Source organism: Pleurodeles waltl, chromosome 6 (genome assembly GCF_031143425.1).
Source record: "Pleurodeles waltl isolate 20211129_DDA chromosome 6, aPleWal1.hap1.20221129, whole genome shotgun sequence".
Taxonomy (NCBI): domain Eukaryota; kingdom Metazoa; phylum Chordata; class Amphibia; order Caudata; family Salamandridae; genus Pleurodeles; species Pleurodeles waltl.
In genome coordinates, this window is record NC_090445.1 from 1,125,168,460 (window position 1) to 1,125,194,659 (window position 26,200).

The window sequence follows — 26,200 nt, forward strand, 5'->3', positions numbered from 1 at the left end:
CGTGCTGTTGCTGGACCCTTCGGTGACGGAGTCCTGGGCCCTTTGGTGTCCTCCCTAACACCCGGGATGGGGCTTGTGGGCCCCTCCTGCTCCGCGCTCCTGCTGGCTGACTTCTCCGCCCTGCTGCCCTTTCGCTCCTTAGATGGGGCTCTCGGGCCCTTGCCTCCCCTAGATGTTGTGGCTGGTGAAGTGGGCGAACTTTGCTCCTTGGGGACAGCCGTGTCAGTCCTCTCACGGCGGCCCTTTAGTTTCCTGGTCCTCTTGCCTGGGGGGGGCTGGCTGTCCCCTTGCTGCTGATGGAAGTGTCACTGCTGGCAAAGGGTGGACTCCAGAACCCATGCACCACAGTGACACTCGAAGCTGGGCTGGTGGTGGCTGAGGTGCTCTTGGGACTCTTTGCAGATGGAGGGGGTGGGTCAGTGGAGGGAAAGAGGTTAAGATTAGCGAGGAAAAGTTTTTTAGGACCAAGGTAAAGGGTAGGAGAAGTGGTGATGGGAGTGGAGGAAGAGGATGTGGTTGTAGGAGAGTCAGGTGTGCTGTCTTTGGGTGCAGGTGCTTGTGCTGGAGGCTGTCGTGAGGTGGATGGCTGTTGGGTGGGTGTCTGCCTGCGTTTGTGTGTCTTGGAAGAGGGGGTGACAGACACAGTGGGAGAGGACACAGGGGACGTGTAAATGGTAGGGGGGGTGGTGACTGCACGTGTGCGGACTGTACTGGAGGGTGTGCTGGTGATGGAAGCACTGGCTGATGGTGGTGTGCATGCAGGTGTGAGTGTAGACGTCACAGGGAGGGAGGAGGGAGACGAGGACGAGGGGGACACAGAGGTGGTAGTGACTGTTGGAATGTCTGCATCTGGGTGTTGCTTGCGTGAATGCTTGTGGGTTCTGTGGTGCTTGTGTCTGGATGAGCTGCCCTTGGGTGTTGAGGTGTGTGCAGGCTGGTCTGATGGTGTGGATGGGATAGGCTGAGGAACAGGAGACAGAGACAGGGTGGAGGCAGTCAGAAGAGGGAGGCTGGAAACAGGGACAATGGCTGCCGTCAGTGCTGAGGCCAGAGCATTGAACGATCGTTGATGGGCAGCCTGACCCGAATGAATGCCCTCCAGGTAGGCATTGCTCCGATGCACCTCCCTTTCTACCCCCTGGATGGCATTCAAAAGGGTAGTCTGCCCACCAATGATGGTCTGAAGGAGGTCAATGACCTCCTCACTGAGGGCAGCAGGGGTAACAGGGGCAGGGGCTGAGGTGCCTGGGGCGAAGGAGACGCCCGCCTTCCTGGGCGAGCGGGCATGGAGCGTAGGCTGAGGGGCTGCTGGGAGGGCGGGGCTGGTGCGCTGGGTGGCGGCTGTACCTGTAGAGGCGGGGGGGCCGGATGTTGCCACCACCGCTAGGGAGCTCCCATCCGAGGACGTGTCGGTGTCGCTGGTGTCACCACCGGTCCCCGTTGTGGTGCTCCCCTCGCCCTCCGGATCACTGGTGCCCTCGGTGTCTGTTCCTGGGCCCACCGGGGCCTTGTGACTTGCAGCTCCCTCGTGCTCCGATGCCAATTCTCCTCCGCCTGATGATGCTAATGCACACATGCACAAGAAGATGAAGAAGAAGGGTGGGGGGAGAAAAACGAAGACCAGGTTGAGTGCATGCAATGTCAACACCGTTGGCGGAGAGGACAGACACAGGAGCCTCATGCACTAAGCCGCGCATTCGGGGTACACTACTCAGTACTTCTGACTAGGACAACAGGTCTAGAGACGACAAACGCGCACGTGTGATGCTGGACCATCGATAGCTGTACTTGTCACCCTATAGAGGTGGGGGCCGGGAGCACAGGGCCATGCCTAAAGGAGAGGACTACACTACAGAAAGCGCCCTGGCCTAATGTCACCCACAACCCTCCTCCCCCACCCAGACGCCTCCACTGCGCAGAGAGATAGCAGAATGTGCTGATACTCACCCCCTTGTGTCTGTTGTGATGTCCTCAAGCGCCCATCCAAATCAGGGTAGGCCACCGCCAGGATCCGGGACATCAGGGGGGTCAGGGTACGACTGGCACCCCTCCTAGGTTGGGAGGCCATCCCCAGCAGTGACTCGGCGGTCTTCCTGGTCCCGCGGCGGATGTCCTCCCACCTCTTGCGGCAGTGGGTGCCCCGTCTGACGTGGACCCCCAGGGCCCGGACTTCCTTGGCGATGGCACGCCAAATGTCCACTTTCTGATGGGCGCTGACCTATTTGACATGTACAGGGTGGGAAGGAAAAATTCAATTTTCTGCATGTTAGATGCGATTGGCCCCCCCCTCCCCAACCTTGCCATATGGCACATGCTCTCATCTGTCGTGCGTTGCACTCCTCATTCGCCCCCCACCCCACCAACTTACATCCACCCCACTCCACACAGGCATAGCCCATTCAATGTGCACCCAGTGTACTTACCTGTTGGTCTGGAGGACCGTAGAGTAACGCATACTGGGGGAGGACCCAATCCATAAGTTTCTCCAACTCCTCAGACGTGAAGGCAGGGGCCCTTTCCCCAGTCGCAGCAGCCATTGTCACTTCCAGACCGAGGTCACAGCAGCACTTGCAGTATAGGTCCTCTCCTGTGGATGATCAGGTCTCGAGTGATTAAGCAGATAGAAAATGGCGGTCACGCCCGCGGCGGTGCGTACCGCGGCGGTGCGTACCGCGACCACCGGCGCACCTCGTCATTGGCTCCTGAAACCCATAGGCTTCAATGTTAGCCAATGCGGCTTCGTATAGCGGTCTTCGCTCGCCTACCGCCACGGTGTGCCACGCCAGCGCATTGACCTCACATCCCATTGTCCCACTTCACAGGTCAGGCAGCCGCCATTTCAAGGGCCCACATGGCATAATTTGTACTGCGTCACACAGGCCTAGGCCTTGCATTGCCACACATACACGCCTTTCAATACATAGATAATCGTGTGCTCGGCATGCTGTGGTGAACATACCTGTGATTTGCTTGACTCTGTGCTCCATGTTGTCCTTCCTAGGCACCATCCGCTGGGACTTGCGAGGAGAAGGATGAATCCTCGCGTGTACCGACCGCTGGTGGACCTGTCGACAATGGAAGAACGCCATATCATACTACGATACCGACTTGACCGAGCCACTATACATGAACTGTGTGCCCAGCTGGAGCCAGCCCTGATGTCCCCCATCCGCCAACCCACAGGAATTCCCCCTCTAGTGCAGGTTCTGTCAGTCCTCCATTTTTTGGCAAGTGGCTCATTCCAGACAACAGTGGCCATGTCATCTGGAATGTCTCAGCCTATGTTTTCAAAAATTTTGTCTAGAGTGTTGTCTGCCCTGACGAAACACATGCGGAGCTACATTGTATTCCCTGAGGAAGTTGATTTGGCCACTGTGAAGGGTGATTTTTATGCCCTTGGACATATCCCCAACATAATTGGTGCCATTGATGGGACCCATGTGGCTTTAGTACCCCCAAAAGACGATGAGCAGGTGTACAGAAACAGGAAAAGTTACCATTCTATGAACGTCCAGGTGGTCTGTTTGGCTGACCAGTACATCTCCCATGTGAATGTCAAGTTCCCTGGGTCAGTGCATGATGCGTATGTGATGCGTAATAGCAGCATCCCTTATGTGATGGAACAGCTACAGAGACAACGTGTGTGGCTAATTGGTGACTCTGGTTACCCCAACCTGCCTTGGCTATTGACCCCAGTGAGGAATCCCCGGACCAGGGCAGAGGAACGGTACAATGAGGCCCATGGGCGAACTAGGAGGATCATAGAAAGAACCTTTGGCCTCCTGAAGGCCAGGTATAGGTGCCTGCATATGACAGGGGGATCCCTGATGTACTCACCAAAGAAGGTGTGCCAGATCATCGTGGCCTGCTGTATGCTTCACAATCTGGCATTGCGACGTCAGGTGCCTTTCCTGCAGGAGGATGGTCCAGATGGTGGTGTTGAAGCAGCTGTGGAGCCTGCGGAGAGTGAAGAGGAGGAAGACGAAGAGGACGACCCAGACAACAGGGACAGAGTTATCCAACAGTATTTTCAGTAGCACACAGGTAAGAATCACCCACGCCATTTAACATTTACTGAAAGCCCCCTGTATCTTTACTTTGTGTATTTCCCCCAGTTCTTTTAAACTGATGTTTGATTTTCCCTTCCCTTTTCAGTGCTGTATGACCCACTGCGTGACTTCTGCTTGGTTAGCCCATGGACTAATGCTTATTGACATCGGTATGTTGTCATCACAAAAATAACAGAACATTATTGATCAGTAATGTGTTATACATTTGTAAATAATACAGGCTGACTCCTGAATGATTTCAGTGCAATGAGTGATTTATTTTTAGTGCTAGATATTGGTACATGATATTAAAACGGTGATGGGTGAGGGTGGAGTTATGTCCATGGCAGAGCCCAGTTCTCAGTTTCACAGGTGCATTTTCCATATACCTGTGGAAGGATGGAGCAGGGGCAGTTCAAGGTTGGACAGGGTGACACTGTGGGACAGTGGGATGACATCAGGGGGTATCTTATGCTGGCGGGGGTCTTGGCATCCTACTCTGTCTTCCTGTGAGATCTCAGGTTCCTCTTGCGGGGTGGTTGTTCTTCAGCAGGAGATGGGGTTCTGGTGGGCCGTCGTTCTGTGGGGGCCTCCTGACCACTAGCGCCGGCGGAGGTGGTAGGCTGTTCCTGGCTAGTGACAGGGGCCCTTTGTGGTGCCACATGGTCCCGCAATGTGGTTTCTATCCGGGTGAGAGCCTGGACTATGGTCCCCATAGCGGTAGCGATGTTCCTGAGTTCATTGCTGAACCCCATGTACCGTTCCTCCTGCTGTGCCTGGATCTCGGTGAACCTGGCCAGTACCGTCGCCATCGTCTCCTGGGAGTGATGGTATGCTCCCATGATGGTGGTGAGGGCCTCTTGGAGAGTCGGTTCCCTGGGCCTGTCCTCCCCCCCCCTGTCGCACAGCAGCCCTCCCAGTTGCCCTGTTTCCCCGGGCCTCTGTCCCCTGGACGGTGTGCCCACTACCACTGCCCCCAGGTCCCTGTTGTTGGGGTGTTGGGTCAGCCTGGGTGCCCTGTAGTGGCGGACACACCGCTGATTGGCGCGTCCGCGAGACAGAGGCATGGGCCCGCTGGGTGGGAGCTGTGCTGGTGTTCCCAGAGGGGGTTGGGTCTGTTGTGGCCTGTGTCTGTGTGTGGGGAACCGACTGTCCAGAGGTCCCCGATGGTCCGGGCTGGTCATCAGGTTCTAGGTCGACAGAGCTGCTGTCCTCGCTGGGGGCCTGTTCTGGGGGTGGGATGGACAAATCTGGACCCTCCGTGGCGGTGTGTTGGCGTTCGGGCCCTGCAGGGGTAAAGGAGTATGGTTATTGTTTCTGTGTGTGCCATGGCGTGCATTTTGGGTGCCCTTGTCCCCCAGTGCTGGCATTCCCTTGTGGGAGGTGTTGTGAGGGTGGTGGGGGGGAGTGTATGGGTATGTGCAATGGTCATGCTTTGGTGGTGGCTGGCTATGGTTTGTGGTGGCATTCAGGGGTTGGTGTTGTTTAGGGTGGGTTGTGCTGGTGAGACATTGGCAGGGAGGTTGTGTGCTGGGGGGTTGAGATTGGGGGTGAGGGGGGGGGGTTGGCATGCTGGTGGTTGGGGGGGGTGAAGTAGTTGAGATTCGACTTACCAGAGTCCATTCCTCCGTGTACTCCAGCGAGGCCATCAGGATGCAGGATGTTTACTACCTCTTGCTCCCATGCTGTGAATTGGGGTGGAGTGGGTGGGGGTCCGCCGCCAGTCTTCTGCACAGCGATGTTGTGTCGCGACACCATCGAGCGCACCTTCCCCCATAGGTCGTTCCATCGCTTTCTGATATCTTCCCGATTTCTGGGATGCTGTCCCACTGCGTTGACCCTGTCTACGATCCTTTGCCATAGCTCAGCCTTCCTTGCTATAGTGGTGTGCTGCACCTGTGTGCCGAAGAGCTGGGGCTCAACCCTTATAATTTCCTCCACCATGACCCTGAGTTCTTGGTCCGAGAACCTGGGGTGTCTTTGGGGTGCCATAGGGTGGTGTGGATGAGGTGTGGGGTGGTGTTTGTGGTGATGTGCGTGGTGATATGTGGTGATGTGTGCGTAAATGTGGTGTGGGTGATGAAGTTGGGTTCCTGTGTGTGTTGGGGTTTTCGACTGCTGTGCTCGCTCTCTCTATCTCTATCTCTATCGCCTTCTCTCCGATTTCCAACTAGTGGGGGTTTGTGGGTGATGTGGGTGTGTGTTTTATAGTTGATTGGATGTGTGGGAGTGTTGTTTGTATGTGTGTCAGGTGTGTGTATTTCAAATTGTCCAATGTGGCTGTGTTTTGGAGCTGGGTGTGTATTTTGACCGCGGCGGTGTGTACCGCCAATGGAATACCGCGGTTGAAAGACCGCCACGTGGATTTGTGGGTCAGAATGGCATGGGCGTGTTTGTGTTGGCGTGACGGTGGAGGTTTGGTCATCTCCAGTTTTCCGCGGCCCGCTGATGAGGCGGCCTTCCTTGGATGTCGGATTTTTGGCGGTTTCACAGTTGGTGGTCAGAATGACCGTGGCGGTTTACCGCGGCCGCGGCGGTAGAATGGCGGACTTCTGACCGGCGGTAAGGGCCTTTTACCGCCGAGGTCAGAATGACCCCCTTTGTTTGCTTTTTAACGACTTAAGACACTTTGGGGGTTATTCTAACTTTGGAGGAGGTGTTAATCCGTCGCAAAAGTGACGGAAAAGTGACGGATTTACCACCAGCCGTATTACGAGTCCATTATATCCTATGGAACTCGTAATACGGCTGGTGGTATATCCGTCACTTTACCGTCACTTTTGGGACGGATTAACACTCCTCCAAAGTTAGAATAACCCCCTTTATATCACTTTTCAGTGATATCTTTACAAATTCATATTGCATCTTTGATCGTTTTGACCTGCAAATACCCAGATAAATATTATATATTTTTCTAAACACTATGTGGTGTATTTTTGTGGTGTTATATTGTGGTATTGTATAATTTATTGCACAAATGCTTTACACATTGCCTTCTAAGTTAAGCCTGACTGCTCGTGCCAAGCTACCCGAGGGAGGCCACAGGATAATCTTGGATTGTGTGTGACTTACCCTGACTAGAGTGAGGGCTTTTGCTTGGTCAGAGGGTAACCTGACTGCCAACCAAAAACCCCATTTCTAACCCCTCTTTGCCAATTTGTTGGGTTCTGCGACTGGGCCGCAGCAGAAATAGCAACAGGACACCATACTGGAGTAGAGTAACCATTGCCGCCCATCTGCGGACCTTTTTATTTACTCTTCCCTTATGTCAGGGCCATGCCATCAATCCCCACCACCGGCAGGGGGAAGCACAGGGCCTTACTGATAGGGGCACACCGAGGTGGACTCACTTTGGATTGTTGCCGCAATCAGCCTTCAAGCTGCGGATCCCCTAGGCAAGCAGTATGGCTGCAATGATCACTCGGCTGGCAGGATCTCAGGGTGTGCTGTGGACCAATTGTAGCTGCACCATCCTTCACGGGCTGTGGATAGTTAATGGATGTGTTGCTTCGATCAGTAGAGCCTCACTAATGCAAGCTCCTTTGAGCAATTTGATAGTCAATTGTAGAGGTATTGCGACATGCTGGATGAGTATTTCGAGTTATATCTGTTGCATTTTATTTATTATTTAACATCTTTACATAGCGCTCATTTCATAATAAGTATGTGGGCGTTTTACATTTAACAACTCCTGGGGAGGTGTAGCTTGAAACCCAAAGATGGCAGACTCAAATCAAATTCTAAAGTTTATTCGATTTCAGTGAAACCCATAAAAGTAAAACAATAATATATCATTGCCAATACAACATTAAATTAACCTAATTCTAGTACTTAAGAAAAGAGAAAAAAACACATAATTAAAATACAAATTGTGAATGCACAACTACAATGAAAGCACAGCTATAGTCAATGTCCGCGGGTGCGCCCCAGTCACTAAACAGCTTTAAAAAAAATAATGAAATTAAAAGTAATAAATTCGTCAGTCAATAATTGTAAAAACAGTAAAGCAGGTCGAACTTGAGTGAATTTTTGAGCCTTCAGTAACGGAACAATTAACGCTTTCTTAGGCCCAGTGTAGAATGTACACAACATTGTAAAGCGCATTGTATTTTGCGGAGACACTTGGACAAGAGATTAAACAGGTTCAACCTAAATCGAGCAAACAGAAAACTATGAGTACTGTATGTCACAAATGGAAGATAAGGTTCCATTGATTGGACTGTTTTCAACAAGATGAAAAATTTAACTGTACGTATTTGTAGTTCCTCCTGTTCCTCGCCCAATAACCTTAACCTAAAGGAAATGTGCTTTAACCCATTTGTAATCTGCCTTCACCATAACTCCGGGGTTAGTAAATAACTCTGTCCTCTCAATGCTCTGGAAAGACTCCTTAATGTATTTAAACCATGGAATACAAAGAGCATGGATAAGGGAGCTACAGTCCTGCAAAATCCCCTTATTCAATTTGGTTTCAGCTTTTATTCATATATTAACCCAGCAAAGGGGACGATAAAGCCACAAGATATCAATGAAATAGCTCACACCGAGTTCTTGAACAGTAAATGGTGGAATACTTTGAGAGATGCATAGCAAAATAGAAGTTGAACTAGCTATTTGTTAGAAATGGGGTCTCTGGTTGGCAGTCTGTCCAAGTAGAGACCCTCTCTCTAGTCAGGGTAAGGGAGTTACACTCCTAAGACAACCCCTTCTCACCACCATGGTAGCTGAGTCAAGCAGTCAGGCTTATCTCAAAGGCAATGTGTAAAGTATTTGTACCAACAAACACAGTAATACAGTGAACACACTACAAAATGGACATACCAATTTAATAAAATAGCCAATATTTATCTAAATTAAACAAGACCAAATGTCAAAAAGCCAACATACTCAAGCAAAGTTATGAATTTCAAAATGAAAGATGCTTAATCCATAGAAATCAGTGGATGCCTTGCTTTTACACAAAGTACCTGGTTTGTGTAAAAAATAAAGCTGCACGAGCGAGCTTGGATTGGAAAAGTCAGCGATGCTTCTATTCCTTAATCGCGAATGAGAGTGTGCATTGTTTCTTCTCTAGTCGGGTAGCGATCCATAGTTTAACCTTGTAACGTTATCCTCCAATCTCTGCATTCTTGGGGATCTAAACATTTAGTTTGACAAACCCAATATGGCACATCCAAAAACTATCACCACTGGCCTAGTCACATTAAACCTACATCAGATTGTACACAATCCCATACACATCGCTGGACACATCCTAGATGTCATTTTTGCAAACTCAGAGCTAGTTCCAATTGAAAGCATCACACCAGTCTCCAGATCACACCACCATTTAGTAACTTTCCAACATAAAACACCCAAACCAATACACCCAAGACCACCATACATCCATCTATTGACAATGGAACAAACTCAATTTTGAAGACATAGAAACACAACTAACAGCCAACACAGATCAAGACACTATAAATTCTGTTCCAAAACTTTGTGTGGCTACAGGACGCGTTTGGTATCCTATTACCACTCAAAAAAAAACTAAACAGGACTAAAGAAAACCAACACCCTGGAGAAATGCAGAACTGAAAAAGATAAAACAACAAATCAGAAGGATGCAATGAACCTGGCTCAAAGCAAATAACAATGAAGACAAACTTCACCTACACAAACTTAATAGAATGTACAAATCATCAATCAAAAATGCTAAAAAAAGGTAATACTCAGACAGAATTCAAAATGCTAATTCTGCTGATAAAGAATTATATAATATTCTCAACGACTTTAGAAAACCTAAATGCATGGAAGGAACTCATCGCATTACTGAAGAATTCATAGACAAAGTGTCAAATCATTACACAAATAAGGCAGACACATTGGACCCCTGTTTAAAACAAAGGAAAACCACCAGCACCAACCTGTTTCCTAAATTCCCCTCAAAGAGTAAGCCAATCCAGCATCTGCACTCCTTCAGACAAATATCACAAAGTGAATTTATGGATTTGATCAACGCAAGCAGGCCTTCCAACAGCCCTTCACACATCTTCAAGAACATTCTTTCAACTACTTCTGCTGCCACACCTGTAAGAAGAATTATCAATAATTCTTTGACTATGGGAATGTTTCCGGAAGACCTTAAAAAGGCATACATATACCTGTCATTAAAGAATGGATGCTTGTTTCCGGTTCAGTGAGGACCTGGCTTGGCAGTTCGGGCTGGACTGTTCCCATGAGGAACAGGGTCAAGACTGATTTGCATATGGCTGGGTCCAAACTGGGGTGGCATGGTGAGCAAAAGAACGATGGATTAAACCCAGATCTGTGACTGGGGGTGAGTGTTTGACAATGTTCAGCATTCCGTCCATCACTTGTTGTTTTTGCTTTGTCGCCCTAAGTGGGAAAGGTATGCCCAGACGTGGGTCCCGTGCTTCCCATGCCACTGGATTCAAGCTAGCCTGGCTGATGAGGGGTTAAACCCCGAAACCCGTCCCAGGATGCTTGTTTCCGGTCCAGTGAGGACCTGGCTTGGCAGTTCGGGCTGGACTGTTCCCATGAGGAACAGGGTCAAGACTGATTTGCATATGGCTGGGTACAAACTGGGGTGGCATGGTGAGCAAAAGAACGATGGATTAAACCCAGATCTGTGACTGGGGGTGAGTGTTTGACAATGTTCAGCATTCCGTCCATCACTTGTTGTTTTTGCTTTGTCGCCCTAAGTGGGAAGGGTATGCCCAGACGTGGGTCCCGTGCTTCCCATGCCACTGGATTCAAGCTAGCCTGGCTGATGAGGGGTTAAACCCTGAAACCGGTCCCAGGATGCTTGTTTCCGGTCCAGTGAGGACCTGGCTTGGCAGTTCGGGCTGGACTGTTCCCATGAGGAACAGGGTCAAGACTGATTTGCATATGGCTGGGTCCAAACTGGGGTGGCATGGTGAGCAAAAGAACAATGGATTAAACCCAGATCTGTGACTGGGGGTGAGTGTTTGACAATGTTCAGCATTCCGTCCATCACTTGTTGTTTTGTCGCCCTAAGTGGGAAAAAGAACGATGGATTAAACCCAGATCTGTGACTGGGGGTGAGTGTTTGACAATGTTCAGCATTCCGTCCATCACTTGTTGTTTTTGCTTAAAGAAAACAAACCTGGACCCACAGGACCCCAACAACTACAGACTGATTACAAATGGACCTTTCCTGGGCAAACTGATAGAAAGAGCAGTATTCACTCAGATGTCACAATTCATTGAAGATTACTCCATACTTTCAGACTACCAAACTGGATTCTGCCCAGTGAGAGGCACTGAATCTGCACTCATCGCAATTTGAGATGATCTTAAAAGCACAGTCAACCGCAGTGGAGTTGCTGCATTACTTCTTTGACACTCTTCACCAATATACCCTCATTTTTAGACTCCAAAAAGCCGGCATAGAAGGAACTTCTCTAGACTGGATCACATCCTACCTTCAAAACAGAACAAATGTCATCTATTCTCTCTTTTTCTCATCCAAACCCTACTTCACAAAAGCAGGGGTCCTTCAAGGATCAATCATCTCACCTATGCTTTTCAACATCTTCATTATGTCATTACCAGAATTGATTAATTAATTTCAACTCATATTCTACAACTATGCAGATAACACACAAATACTCCTTAAATTGGAATGTCCCAAAGACATTAGAAAGTCATAAATATTCAGTTGCCTCAGAGTCGTTTATCAATGGATGATGTGGAGCCGTCTCAAACTGAATGCTCCAAAGCAGAAATACTCACATGTGGCGACTGGAAAAATTATGACCCACTGTTCGACTGGCCCTCGATCTCCGACCACCTCCACAAGTATCTAAGGAAGTTAAAAGCCTTGGAATTACCATGGACACCAAAGTTAACAATGAATGAACAAGTGGACGAATTAGCAAGATCAAGCTTCGTCACCTTGAAAGCTCTGTGACGCATTTTCCCCCACCTCGGATTTCTACACAAGGTCCAGGCTACTATCTCTCTTGTACTATCTAAACTAGATTACTTCAATGGCCTCTACCATGGATCATCACGATCTACTATGAAAAAACGACAACACATTCAGAAATTGGCTGACACTACTACTACTTGTAAAACCACAAGCCAACATCTCCCCAGCCTTGAAGGCACTACGATTGCCAGACGAACCACATTCAAGTTGCTTTGCATCACCCACAAAGCAATACTTGGAACAGGTCCACTTTTCATCAGGAATGAAATCACCAAATATATTCAACAAAGAAACCTCCGCTTAAGATTGGCACCCACCTTAAAACACACCAAACAAGAAAAAGATTATAGGTGGTACATCCTTCTCTGTTCAAACGGCCAAACTATTCATTAACCTCAAATATAACATCCACAGAAAACTATCTTGTCTTCAGAAGGCTACTCAAGAGTTGGCTCTTTCCTTCATAACCATCATATCCAAACAGCAATGGACGACATATGCCTGTGTTGGCAAACATTTATAATCAGATTCTGTGTATATATCTAGATATGTGTATTTCTTTAATAAGTATGTATAATTACTATTTCATAATAATAAAATATGGACATATTCTTTAAGCCTTTTTAACAAACATATATTTACTCACAGTTAAATGTATATATCTGTGTGTGTGCATATATATGTGTGCATATATGTATATACAAGTATGTATACAATGTATGTGTATGTATACATAAAAATGTGTATATTATCCTATGCTTAACACATTCATAGGTCTTTGCATAGTTCCTAGAAAAGTTGTTAGGTTAGATGCTTATGAATCCTGCTTTCATTTTAGCTATCACAATGAGCAAATGTTATCTTAACTATTTTATCACCAAGCATTTCGCCATTGATAATTGAGGAAAGATAAAATAATGCTAGAAAAGTACCCAAATAAATTAATCTCAAATATTGATAATCTTTAAAGTCTGTGTTTATGAAACACAACTTTGAATCTCCAAATATTATATACATTATTATGGGGATCATTTTGACCTCGGCGGTCTTTTGACAAGACCGCCGAGGGACCGCTGTGATGAAGTCCGCCAGTGGTGACGGTTTTCCGCTCTGCATATTATGACTGCTGGCAGCCCTCTGTCCTTTTTCAGACGGAGAGCCGCCAGCAGCCATACTGGCGGGTGGCGGGGAAGTGGAGGTTGCTCCACCTCCATCGCCACATCAACAGAACACCGCCCACCAAATCACGTCCTGTAATTCGGCGTGGCGGTGTTCTGTTGACGGTGGAGCAGCCCCCATGGATCCTGCCCCCTCCCGGGGGATCAACGGACCAGGTGGCATGTATGTTGATGTGTGTGCAGGTATGTGTGTTGGTGGCGCCTGTGTGCGTGTCGGGTGTATATGTGTAATGTAATGTTGGGGGTAGGGGTGGGGAGGGGGTTCCTGCCACCTTTGGGGGTGGCAGGGGTGGTGGGGGATGTAGGGGAAGGACTCGGGGTGGGGGTGGAGGGTGGGGGAGACCCCTATCAGTGCCAGGGAAGGAATTCCCTGCCACTGATAGTGCTTACTGCCATGGATTTCATGGCGGTTCCAAACCCCATGAAATCCATGGCGGTCAGCCGGGTCATGATACCGCCGGCGGTATTGTGACGTCCGCTGGGCTGGAGAACCTGGTCTCCAGCCCAGCGGTCGGAACAGAGAAGTGGCAGATGACCATGGCGGTAACCGCCATGGTCATAATTTCAAAAATTTTAAGACCACAGCTTCTCCGCCGACCGCCAGGGTCGTAATGACCCCCTATATTCCTTACACATATATTCTGTTATTATGTATTTATGTATCTATTTATTAATTATTTTTAGTCCTTCTTTACAAGAGGAAGACATTTTTTTTCCTCTCATAAGCTTTACTCTGTCTCCCCATCACCCTATACCTTTATTACTCTATCCTCCATCCCCACTCTCTGACTCATCCCAAACCCGTTCTGCTACTATGATCTCCAAAATCAGCCTGCCTATGCTCTTTCTTCCTCTGCCACTCCTGGCTCACCCCGAACCTCAATTTAATATGATCTTCCAAACAACCCTACTAAATTCTCCCTCATTTATCTCACCTCTGACTCATCTGAAACCCCTTCTACTACTACGATCTCCATAACCCCTTTCTTCAGACTCTTTACGCCTCCATCTCTCCTTTACTCATCCCAAGCCTCATCCTATTACTATATATTCCCAATGAACACGTCTGAACTCTTCCCTCCTCTATCCCTCCATTATTCTATTCAAACCTACTAACAAACACACATATCCTCTGCTCAAATCAACTCATACTAATACTAATACTGTACTCATATTTCCCTACACTAATCTACCACTAATCATTTTGGGTTCTGGAATAGCGTGCTACTCCCCGAAAAGTGATTCAACGCCTCGTCAGGGGTAGTAAATGCTACATAAATGCAATTACAATTACAGGTGCCTAAAAATGTATATTGAATGATCTGTAGTTGATTATGTTTGACATACCCGCATATATCACAGCTATAGGGGATTTTCAAATACCTTTACCCTGATGTACCTGCACTAGTGCCTTTAATAGCCTATGTACTCTAGAAGCAAAAATAAACACTGCTGTGTTGACCCTTGCAAATTAAATTTTCCTTCTAACAAGGGTTTCCAACACAGTTCAGAATCAAACGAAGTTCCCAAACAGGTGTGGGCCCTCACTTGGAAGCTTTTAATCTTAGTTGAACAAGATCCTGCCACCATTACAAAAGATTTATTAAAATTTACTTCAAGGTCCACCTCATTCATGAATGTCAAAAATGCATTCAAAGGACTTTGCAAGCCCCTTGCAGTCCTAGCCATCAAAACTACATTATTCGTTTAGAGAAATCCTGGCAGAGAATGTGGCCCTATAAGAGGCCAGTCTGTGGCATCCTATTTATACGTAAGATAAATAAAAACGGCGCTAGAATGCATCCCTGTCAGACACCCCTACCAATTTTAAATGGTTGAGTGCAATTATAGTAATTTGTAAATCAAACTGTTGTCACAGTGTTAGCATGGACATCCTTCAAGAAATAGATGCTATGCCTACACACCCCAAAGTAAGGTTTATCCATAATTTATCACAATTCACTCTATCAAAGGCCGATGTTAGGCCCATAAAGGTCATATGAACAGAGCCAGAGTAAGCCACTCTATATTTATTCATAACCATATACAGATTCACACACTGACCGATAGTAGATCATCCAGGCTTGAATCCGCATTGCAGACCTGATTGTACATTGTTTTCGTATGCCCATGTTACAGTCTATCTAAGAGGACCCACCCCAGGACCTTCACAAATTAACTAATTAAAAATACTGGCCTGTAGCATTGAAGACTGTCCTTATCTCCCTTTTTAAAGACTGACACACTGAAGGAAGTAGCCCAGGAAAGGGGAGATCCTTCCCTGACTGCAGCGTTTAGTGTCAGGGTTAATACTGGGACACAAATTTCCATGTCACTTATATACCAATAGGGAGGGATCCCACACGGTCCAGGAGCCTTATTCTTAGACAAGCCTGACATAACCCTTTTAATTTCTTCTATGGTAAATATTGAATTAAATGTCATGTCCCCTCCATAGTTTGTATTGTCTCATGATCGAGGGTTACAGCCACACAATTGTATGTCAGCCAAAGTGAGAGACCCATCTGTCAAGGGTAATATGATAGAAGTGTGACCCAGCATCATCTGGAGCAAAAAAGGCTGGTTGATAATGCTCCAGAACATAGAGCTATTCCTCAGACAACTGGCTTGAAGTAAATTGTCCCAAGCTACATTTCTAATTGCATTCTTACGTCTGCTGAGGTCAAGCTCATAATTAATTTGGCAAGCTATTATATATGAGGTGTCTCTAGGCTTGGTTTTCAAGGCACACTTTAATCTTCTATGTGCCTGGGAACAACCTCTGTCAAAGCATTTATGTGCGTACTTGGCCTTAATTGCAGGCGGAAAGCTAAAAAGATCAGACACTTTCTGGGAAAAACTTGTGAAAGCCCCTTAAAATCTCACTGTCAGGGGATTCATATATTTAATAAAGAACTCATTTAAACAGCTGGAAAATGGGGTCCTTTCAAAGCTCTGAGGAGCCACATGCATCCACCTGAGTTTTCTATCCTGGTTAATAGTTGCCCACTTGTTGTTCCCTAGCATTTCTACTATGGCTGTCTCTGGCCAGCCTAAAAAGCAGCAAACTTGGTACATTCACTAAAAGGGCACTGCAAATTGTTTTTGTCATTAATCTTAAGAAAAACAGGGAGGGTGAAACAAAAATGAAATCTATTATAGAGGCACAGCCCCTACCAGTAAAAATTGGGGGTACACAAGAGGTCTCTGGAAAGACCATTTGATCAAAAGAATAAACAAGATTGAACTCATTTATAATAGCAGTTAACAAATCTCTTCACCTGTGTGCTCCATATATAAACCCTCGAAGAACATGCATATTATGGTTTTCCTTGGTGCTAAATGGGGATTCTCACACAAATGTATGTTAAAGTCCCCTGCCAAAATTGTTTTAGCAGCAACATTACTCTCCACTTCTAGCGCTCTATCAAAAGAGCCCAGAATATGAAGATTGTCAATTTATGCAGAGGCGCTCCAGTGAGAGAAATGCTTAATGACTGTAAGATAGAAATACATGTACAAAGCTCCCTGATCTTGCATTTGACAGCTAAGGAAACAAAAATTGGCAACCCTATTCGAGCCCTGCCCCAGCTTGACTCAAAGGCAGGAACAAAGAAGGTTTTATACCATTTCAAAAAGAAACAATTTGACACATCACGTCTCCTGAAGACATATTGCAGTGTTATTAATAATAAAAGTTAGCCAGTTCATGTCCTTAATCTTGGCCGCAGGACTTGTAATAATCCAAACTATAAATTTAAATTGTTGTGATCTATTTGTGGAACGACCACCAGAACTATGTGTGGATAGAACCTGATTAACTTCACTGGGTAAATCTTGTGGTTTGAATCAGCCACTAAGGTCCAGGGAGCTCCAAGGTGCACATCTATCAGACATCTTCAATTGGAATGCCCCATGTGGCTTCTAGTGGGAGCATTTATAGAACAATTTATTTACTGCCAAAATGCTCCACATACCACTTCAGGCCTCTAAAAATAGTCCAATTGAAGAGTCGGTATAGATGAAGGTCTCCTAAATTGAAACAGTTCTACAGATTCCTGAACAGGGCCTCCACTCCAACTTGTTTAAAGTTATCACCACGCAATTGCAGGCACATTTTTATTGTCCATCCCAAGCCAACTCACCCTTCTTATCATGTTTATCCAATCATAGGTAGTAGTCCCTAGAGTGGAATGTGACCAGATCCAGTGCATAATTTTATTTTTAAGTTGTAAATAACCTTCTGACATGTTGGGCTTCAGTGGTGGAACAACCACATAAGGAGTAGCCTCAGGGGGTAAATCAATGGTAACTCCTAACCTTGGGATGGAAGGATGGTCTGGTCCAGAGGCAACAGAGTCCCTTATAGGTAGCATCTGACACTTCTGAAGGGAAGATTCCAATTCAAATACATTCACTAAAGAGGTCTATAATGAGAATCATGTCCGTCTGCCATATTGTTCAGAAGCTGAGATTAACACAATACACCCACCTGGTTGGCCAACATCACCTTGAACCCAGGCTGTTCCCTGGTTTCATCCCCTGTTGGTTAAGTTACTGTGAGCGGACTCCATAGTTAAGGGAGAAACCTCTCTCCCACTGTCATCAGTCTGACTTTGACTTTGAGTGCACAGTTTTATCTCCACCCAAATGTCTGATACAGACTGCACAATAATACCAAGGCAGTTGCCATAAGACTCTAATAGTCCCTTAATCAGTGACTTAAGCTTAAGGTAAAGCTTATCCAGTAAGATATGAACCTTGTTGGTAACCAGTGCCTCCAGTGAGCTGTTCAAAGACTTATGCCTGTTTAAAGTACTTTTAGGTGATTTGACTTCAGAAGCAGGCCGGTCCCTGTTTTGTTTCTCTTCTAGATGGGAGGTAAGGGATCTGAGGTAGCCTTTTCAGAGGAAAGAGCTACCAGAGGGCAAGCCTGATGAATTACCGCCTGGACCTGCACAAAGTCACCACTACAGTGGGTAGCCTCTAACATGGAGTTCACTCATATGGCAGATAATGTTGGGACATTCTCAAAAGGCATCCAAAGACACAGTGAGTACAGTGAGAGACATGAGGATCAGGGACAGGGTTATAGATATCATGTCCAGCGTGCACATAGAGAGACAGATCTTCCTCTATATTAGTGATCTCTTCATTGAAGGCCGCACTGCAGAAGACAAATATGATACGATACTGGACTTACCCGAGTGGGTTTAGACATGTCTTTCAACAATGGTAGCCCAGTAGAGGAGGCTATCTTCCATTTCCCCATTCGGCCAAATCTTCATTAATCAATGTTAGAGGGAGGGCCTTCTTCGGTCTAACCTGGGCTTGGAAGGGTGCAAACAGGCCCACTTTTGGCCTGGCCTTCAGCCAGACACACGCTATGCACGCCCCACACATGTCCCATGCAGCAGTTCCTGCTGCTGTTAATAAGGTGTCAGCATGGCACGTTTATAAGCTCCAACCCACTCCTGCCATGTAAGAGCCTGGATGCTGTAGTCTGGTTGGGGCAATGGCATCCTGCGCAGCAGGTCCTGTGGCAGTTAATGAGGCACCCACACAGCACGTAGGTAAGCTCCATCACAACTCCTAGTATGTAGGAACCTGGGTTCTGTAGTCTTGCTGAGGGCTATGCCGTCCCGTCTAGTCGTTACCCGGGCTCGGACGGACGAAGATGGAACCGCTCCTGGCTCGGTCTTCAACCGGGCATGCACCATGCATGGCCTGCGCGCATCCCGTTCAGCGGGTCCTGTGGCTATGGAACGTTGATAACCTCCAACTGCCTTCTGGCATGTGGGAGCCTTGATGCTTTAGTCTGACTACAGCTATGGTGTTCCGCGCAGTGGGTTCTGTGACTTTTAATGAAGGACCTGCACAGCGTGTCAATAAGCTCACCCCTGCCTCCTGGCATATGGAAGCTTGGATGCTGTAATCTGGCAGGAGGCTAAGGCATCCCTCAAAGCAGGTCCTGCGGCTGTTAATGAGGTACCAGTGTGGCATGTCAGAAAGACGCCACCATCTTCTGGCGTATGGGAGCCTGGTTGTTGTTGTCTGGCTGATGGCTATGGTGTCTTGCACAGTGGAACCTGTGGCTGTTAATAGGGCATCCACACAATGTGTCCATACGCTCCACAAGTGTGTGGGATTTTGGATGCTCTAGTCTGGTTGTGGGTTCTCTCCACTGAATCGCACACTCAACCCCTGCTATCTGACAGGAGCCTAGCATCGGCAGGGCGAGCATGCCAATTATACTGCCTTAGGAGAGGTAGCTGACAGGTCATGGGCTCCCTCCCTGATCCGGAGATGAGGCTGTGTGGAGAAACGAAGCCGGTGGGTGGTGGTAGAGCCTGAGCAGATCCTGCAGCATGCCATGCACTGGAAGAGCAAGCTGAACTAGGTGACAAGCAGCTTGTGGAGGGGAGGGAGAGAGTGCCCTGCGTGGCTTGGCTGGTGTGACTAATGTTCCCAGCCAGGGAGGCGACCTGATCGACTGACGCAGCCCTGCTGAGTTTCACACAGTGATTGATGTGCCAGACCTGAGTGAATTCGGCGAGTAGGTGTGGTGCAATGGTGTATCTCCCCCTTGTGGTGCTGCCTCAAGGATGGTGGGGCCTCAACTTACATCTGCTTCGATGAAGTCAGTGTACATCTGCAATACAGCTGGAGGCCAGCCATGCTATGTGAGGTGCTTCTTCCTCATAGAGATACCCCATGGAGTGTTGGGCTTACTGTTTGCAAGACGGCGGTTGCCACAACTTAGACTGACTCCACTGTGGGGGAGAGGTGGGCTGACAGGAAGCCTACCCATACCTTGACTGACAGATTGTGCCCCTGAACTGATAGATGACACAGTTTGGGCTTGTGTGTGCTGGTAAGCAGGCGTCCTGTACTAGCACATCCAAGATATTGAGTTGAGCCTAAGGAACTGGGAACTGGGTGGCAGAGGCCTTTCCCTGAGTTGGCCCATCCTTCTCCTTAAGGGATTTGTGACACATGTTGCAGTGGTGCCTCTTGCCCACTGAGGAGGCCTAAATTCTATGCTGGACCTTCCCAAAGGGGCTGCAGTACTGGTGTCGGCCAGTTCCCCACATATGTGTGATCCCTTCAGGAACTGGAGGGCTTACGTTGTTAGGCTGGCAAGGTGCTGTGGAGGGGGCCACTGCCCACATTAGGGGCAGAAAGTGGTGCTGCTGCCCTGGAGGCTAAGATTCCTAGCTGGACCACAGGATGCATAACCTGAGTCAGACTCACTTCCTTGAGGAGGCAAAACCACTATGCACACAGCTCACTAATATCACTACTGAAACTGCGAGAGGCCTCTGCGTGGCTGCCCAAGGATGGCTCTATGAATCAGGGGATAAAGCGCGTAAGTTGTTATACTGGCTGGTGTCTAGGGATCGTACCACTGGGGCTATCCTGACGATTTAGGACCAGGATGGCTGCCTGATCTTTGGTACACACAGCATCGTCGAGGCATTTGCCTCCTATTATCATTACCATTATTAGAGATCTGTATGCCACCCACTTAGTCCCAAAGGTAGAACAGGACAACCCTCTAGTAACTGATCTACTAATGAGGCAGCTAAGTTGGGAGGACAGCTGGGAATTAAACCAGGTCAGCACGATTGAAGAAATAAAAACGACTCTGATTGATTTGCCTTAGGGTGAGGCGGCAGAGTTCTTTAAGACACTGCCATTGGTGGTGGGCCCCACTTCTTTTAGGGTCTTCCAAGAAGCAGCTGTGAATGGAGGAATACCGCAAGATCTCTATGAGGCCAACATAGTTGTTATTCATTGACAAGATAAACCACCAACCCTCTGTTCCTCTTTTAGGACCATCTCTCTCCTACACATCGAGGCCAAGGTACTAGCCAAAATGGTGGTCACAAGATGAGCAGAGGTCATACACTCTTTGATCAAGGAGCATCAACATAGCCTAATGCCTAGGAGGGAAACCAGACACTGTATTAAACACCCCCATATTGCTCTGGCTTGGTGCTAAGTCTCCCTGGACCATTTGGCACAGGTTCTCCTAGACTTCAGAAAGGTCTTTGGCTCAATATACTGGGCTTTCCTCTTCCAGGCCCTCTAAAAAATAAACTTTGGGTCCCAGTTCATGACTCTTGTCAAGACTATAGAAGTCCCCATGGGCATTGGTGTGGGTGAACAGAGCTCTGTCTGATCCATTCCCCATTGAAAGGGGCATCAAACAAGTGTGTCCCTTATGCCCCCTATTTTTCACAATGACCAAAGAAATATTGGCTTAATGGTTATGCTGAGATGCCCTCTACTGGGGATTTTAGTGACAGGAAGAAACAGAGGATCGTATATCACACTGTGCAGATGATGGGCTGCTTTATCTCAATAACCCCATTTCATCAAGTGACAGAGCCATGGAAATTCTTGAGATCTATAGTATGACCTCTGGATTAACTGTGAACTGGGCTAAGTCAGTTTTGGTTCCCATCAGAAATGTATTTGTCTCTTGTCTACATGTGCATTGGAGTTAATTTAAATAACTTCGAATGCATGTCTTGTTGAACCCTCAAACATGCTGGGGCACTCCCATCGCTACGCCTATAGAAAAGATGGATTGGGACTTGCAGGAATGGGCTTCAATGTCATATAGGACTTCTCTCTGGGCAAGGAGGCCCTCCAGGATATCCCTCACTAAGTGGACCCTACATCTTTTTGACAGACGGACAGGTGTGACAAATGTCCAACTATACTACTGGGCAGCACACATGATAGTGATAAATGACCCAGCATTCCATTTAGAACTAGAAGGACTTAGGGACAAGGGTGCCCTACATCACATTTATACTACCAAGATTCTCCCCAATGCAAATAAAACCACATTATGAGGGTGCAATATGCACTGAAATACATCAAGTGGTACAAGAACCCAATGTGATGTACTGTGGGCAGGAGACTGGTTGACCAGTGCCAGTAGAGCTGTGGTCTTCAGTGGTAGGACTTGATAGGCCTTTCCAAGTTGGGCTATGCCTTTTCCAGGTAACACATGCACTTATATGATGAGCTCTAAACTGAACCTGAGCTGCACTACTCACAGCCCATTAGAGGCCAAATTAACTCTAGAGCTCATCTGAAAACAAAGTATATTCAGGCTGTACCACTCCCTAGTAGTGAATGCCCCTGACACCCTTGGGGCATTGAGTTCCAAATGGCAGGCTGATGTAGATGACTTACAAGATGATGAATGAAGGGAGGCCAGAATGGCTCAGAGAGGGTTGACCATCCCTGACTGCCTATGACTCATTTAACTGAAATACATCAACAGAATTTATTTTACACCTGTGCATTTGTAGCAGGTGGGAGGAAACCAGACCGAGGATGTAATCACTGTAACGGGGAGAGAGATATACTAAATCATGTGACACAGAACGGCTGTCCAATTCAGGTATCAAATTGAATGTGTCTTAGCAACAGTGGTGGGGAGACCACTACAATTACATGCCAAGATGTCCTTGCTGGGGTTGATGGAAGAAGAGAGTGGCCAGAGACACTGATAATTGCCCATCAAAATAGGGTATTCGGTGGCCAATTGTGACATCACCTACCTCTAGGGCTCTAGAGAGATCTCAACCTTTAGTGTGTAGACAACTGGCATGAAATGATGCACCCTGTTGTAGAGATAGGTGTACAGAGCCAGATGCTGTCTCAAAAAATGTGAGAGGCTATAGTGCCCTTGGCTGGCCTGTACTCAGGAGGTAGGCTCATAACTCATTTTGGCATTAGTACTCAAAAGAGGAGGGTTTTATGTTATCCCACTGGGGCATGGAGGGATATGATCCAGGGGTCAATAAGACCACCATGTACACCTGCAGAAAGTGTGAGACCCACAGCCATGTTGCCCTGGCACAATTACTACAATAATTCCCCACCTCCCAAAGGCACAGTATATTTTACCTGTTTGTTTTTATGGTTCAATTACCATATAATTTAAAATATATATATATATATTATATCAAAAAAAGATCTTATACGTTAATATATAGTTGGTGGAAGCTTAACAGTGAACAATAAACCGTGGAGCTGGAAAAGGTATTCATATGGAATTGAAGAGCTGAAATAAGGGCATAAAGAAAGATACAGGGAATGAATTTTAAAGCTGGACTGAGATAAGGCATTTCCAATTTCAGTAAGAAAGTGTGTTTGAAAGTAATTAGCTGATCAGTATAGAATGTAGTACTACATTACCAGCACAATAAGGCTAGTATATGAAAGGACCTCTTTTTTGTTACTGTCCATCACTATTTCCTGCCTGGATTTGGTAGTTTTAAGACTCTTCTTGCTATGCCACTGGCAAACAGTGGCAAAGCATATGTGGTAACCATTTAAAACATGTACTGTGCATATAAGTGTTTTATTTAACTTTCCATTGAGGCCGTGGGAGATGGTGAAAGACCAGTAGCATGGAATTTAATTGTTTTATGTGAACTGCAGTTTGCATTTACACCACCTGACAAAAATATACAGCTCCAAAGATCATCGTCGTCTTTTTTAGCTGCAGTCTAAGAGCATTGCAGTGCCACTTGGCAAGTAAAACTCATTTTGCATGAATTTAGGTACCCCTAAAGTTGGCTTGTAAGCCTGCAGGGCTGGATGCTTATTATACAGAATGTGGCATATTGGATTTTGGGGAAAATATGCCCCCAGAGTTAACAATTACAAAGGGTTGACGTCACTGTGCAAGAAAGCTGCATTTTTTTGGAACTGGCATGGTGCGGATAAAATACCTTGCTGATATTCGGCTTTGAAATTATTAAACTATTAAAAAAAATGATTTTCTACTTAGTCTTAAACATCGAATCAATTTCTGAAAGTGGAATTGTAATACTTTAAGTAGCAAGATACCTTTAGCAAATTGAATTTTATGCTACCTGAGGGTAAACTGGTTTAGAACAGATTTGCCTGTCAGTCCTGTTCTAGAGATTGATGTCACATCCTTTTCTGACTTGTTAATAAACCTTCTACCGGAAAGAGAATGGCTGGCCTCTACCAACAGGAAGGCAGAAGTGGTTTTAGCAGTGGCCTCTTACCACGGATTAGTCATCTGGGACCCAGTCAGGAGCAGTTGACAACACAAAGGACTGCTTTCACAGCCCCTGATTTCCAAAGGCACCCTGGGCTTTCTGTTTCCACCGCAAGAGGGAAAATCAGTTCTAGCGCTGACAGAGGGAAAGGCAAATCAACTTCTTATGTGAGTGGGCTAAATGAAGGGCCAATATTTCCACAGCTGCAAGAAGTCCAAAGCCATCTGAGTTGAAGTACTCTTTAAGGTTTGCACTAAATTACGAGAAGAAATGCTGAAAAGGGAGGTAGGAATACTGTGTGAATGTATGCAGGGATGGTCCTAGGAACTTACCCAATTACTGGCCGGTCAACAAGACTGACTAGGACTGGTGGCTCAACACCAACTCCTCAGAACCTTCTTTGACCTGGGAAGAAAATATCTTCAAGAAGAGCACTGCTGGAAGAAAATAAGTTAAGTGGTGAAAGGAATGCAGAGGTTATGGAATCCTACTTTGTCCACTCAGAGCTTATGGCACTGAAACCAACATTCTTCATCTGATGCTGAATGATGGTATATCCAACGTTGACAGACTCTTGCCTGCTTTGATTTCAAGCTTTGACCGATGAAGGGCTTAGAGGCCCAGGCACTAATCTCAACCAGAAGATAAAAACGTTTACCCAATGTGCCTCTGCTGGCCTACATGACCCCACTTCACAGTAGTCAGCCTAAATTCGCTTTTAAATCGCTTTCAAATGCAACCTGTTTCTTCTTATATGAAACATTCACATATATTGTTTGCCTTATCCATTTGGTGTATTTTTGCTCTATATTTTCAAATGGGTTTGGAGATTTTCTACTGAGATATTGTTGTAATATTAAATTTGTTGCTACAGCTTTAATTTGACACTGATCGCTCTGGAGAATTGCATGCTATCACAGCTCCCGTCCAAATGAGTTGAAATTCTCTTAGTACTGTGTTCTGACCAAAACAGATTGTGCTAGTTAAGTAGATATGTGTACTCTCTTCCCAAATTAATCAGGCAATTTCTGACGTTTTGATTCTGGGTTAGCTACAGCTTGAAAAGTGGGATTTCTCTTGTTTTTACTGCTTTTCTTAACTGTGGAGTATCTGTAGTGTTCTGTACCTCTTTGAAAGGTACTGTATCAAAGTTGAAAATGGTCAGCTGTAAACCGTTTTCCTTTTTTACCATTAACAGTGCAAGTAGCAGAAACGGTTGATGAGTGTGAATTATGTGCCAACCCAGCCTGCCCTGGCTGCCTCTGAACATGCAATGAGCCCGGAAGAATGCAAATCCCTGCGGAAACAACATGCAGCATCCAGCTTTGGAAACAGAAATTTCAGCATCTAATGAACCATATTGGCTGTTTTCAATTCACAGAAGCAGCTCCACTTACAATGCACTTCTTTCATATTTCTCGTCTTTACAATGCATTTTTCAAATGTCAAATGATAAAGTACGGAGTGTTCTGCTTGGACATAACATCATTTACAATAATATTTTGGGAGTACCGAACCGAAAGTCTATCGTGGATGGGTAGGGGTGGGGGGAGTCCTTGAGTTCTGAAGCCACATTTTCCAGATAATAGGAACATTTCTGATTTAAACAAATGAGATGAGAAGGTAGCAAGACGCCATTTAAAATGCTTTAAGATGTATCATTTTCCGGTGTTTTTTCTGACGTGCACAGCACTGATTTCATGCAAAGCACTTTCTAGGTAATGTGAAGAGATGGAAAGGCAAATTAAAACACATGCACATATTCTGCATCGGGTATTGAATAGCATATGTCTGCCGCAGCACCAGACACACTGATACCTCTGTTTACGTTATTTTTAACCACCATTAAAGCATCAGAAACTGAACGGGGGATTTACTTGCATATAGGGTTGCCCCACTACTGAAAGACAGCAGAAAGCAGAAAAATAAAATGATGATAAAATGTATTATCTT

General features: G+C 46.5%; 1 protein-coding gene across 1 annotated transcript in view; it reads left to right on the forward strand.

Moving 5' to 3' along the window:
* Window positions 1–25,789, forward strand: part of LOC138302100 (guanylate cyclase activator 2B-like) — a 181,442-nt gene extending 155,653 nt beyond the window's left edge. Inside the window, exon 3 of the mRNA XM_069242483.1 lies at window positions 25,446–25,789. Coding sequence (XP_069098584.1) covers window positions 25,446–25,513 — 68 coding nt within the window. The 3' untranslated portion in view covers window positions 25,514–25,789. The remainder of the gene's footprint in view (window positions 1–25,445) is intronic.
* Window positions 25,790–26,200: the final 411 nt, after the last annotated feature.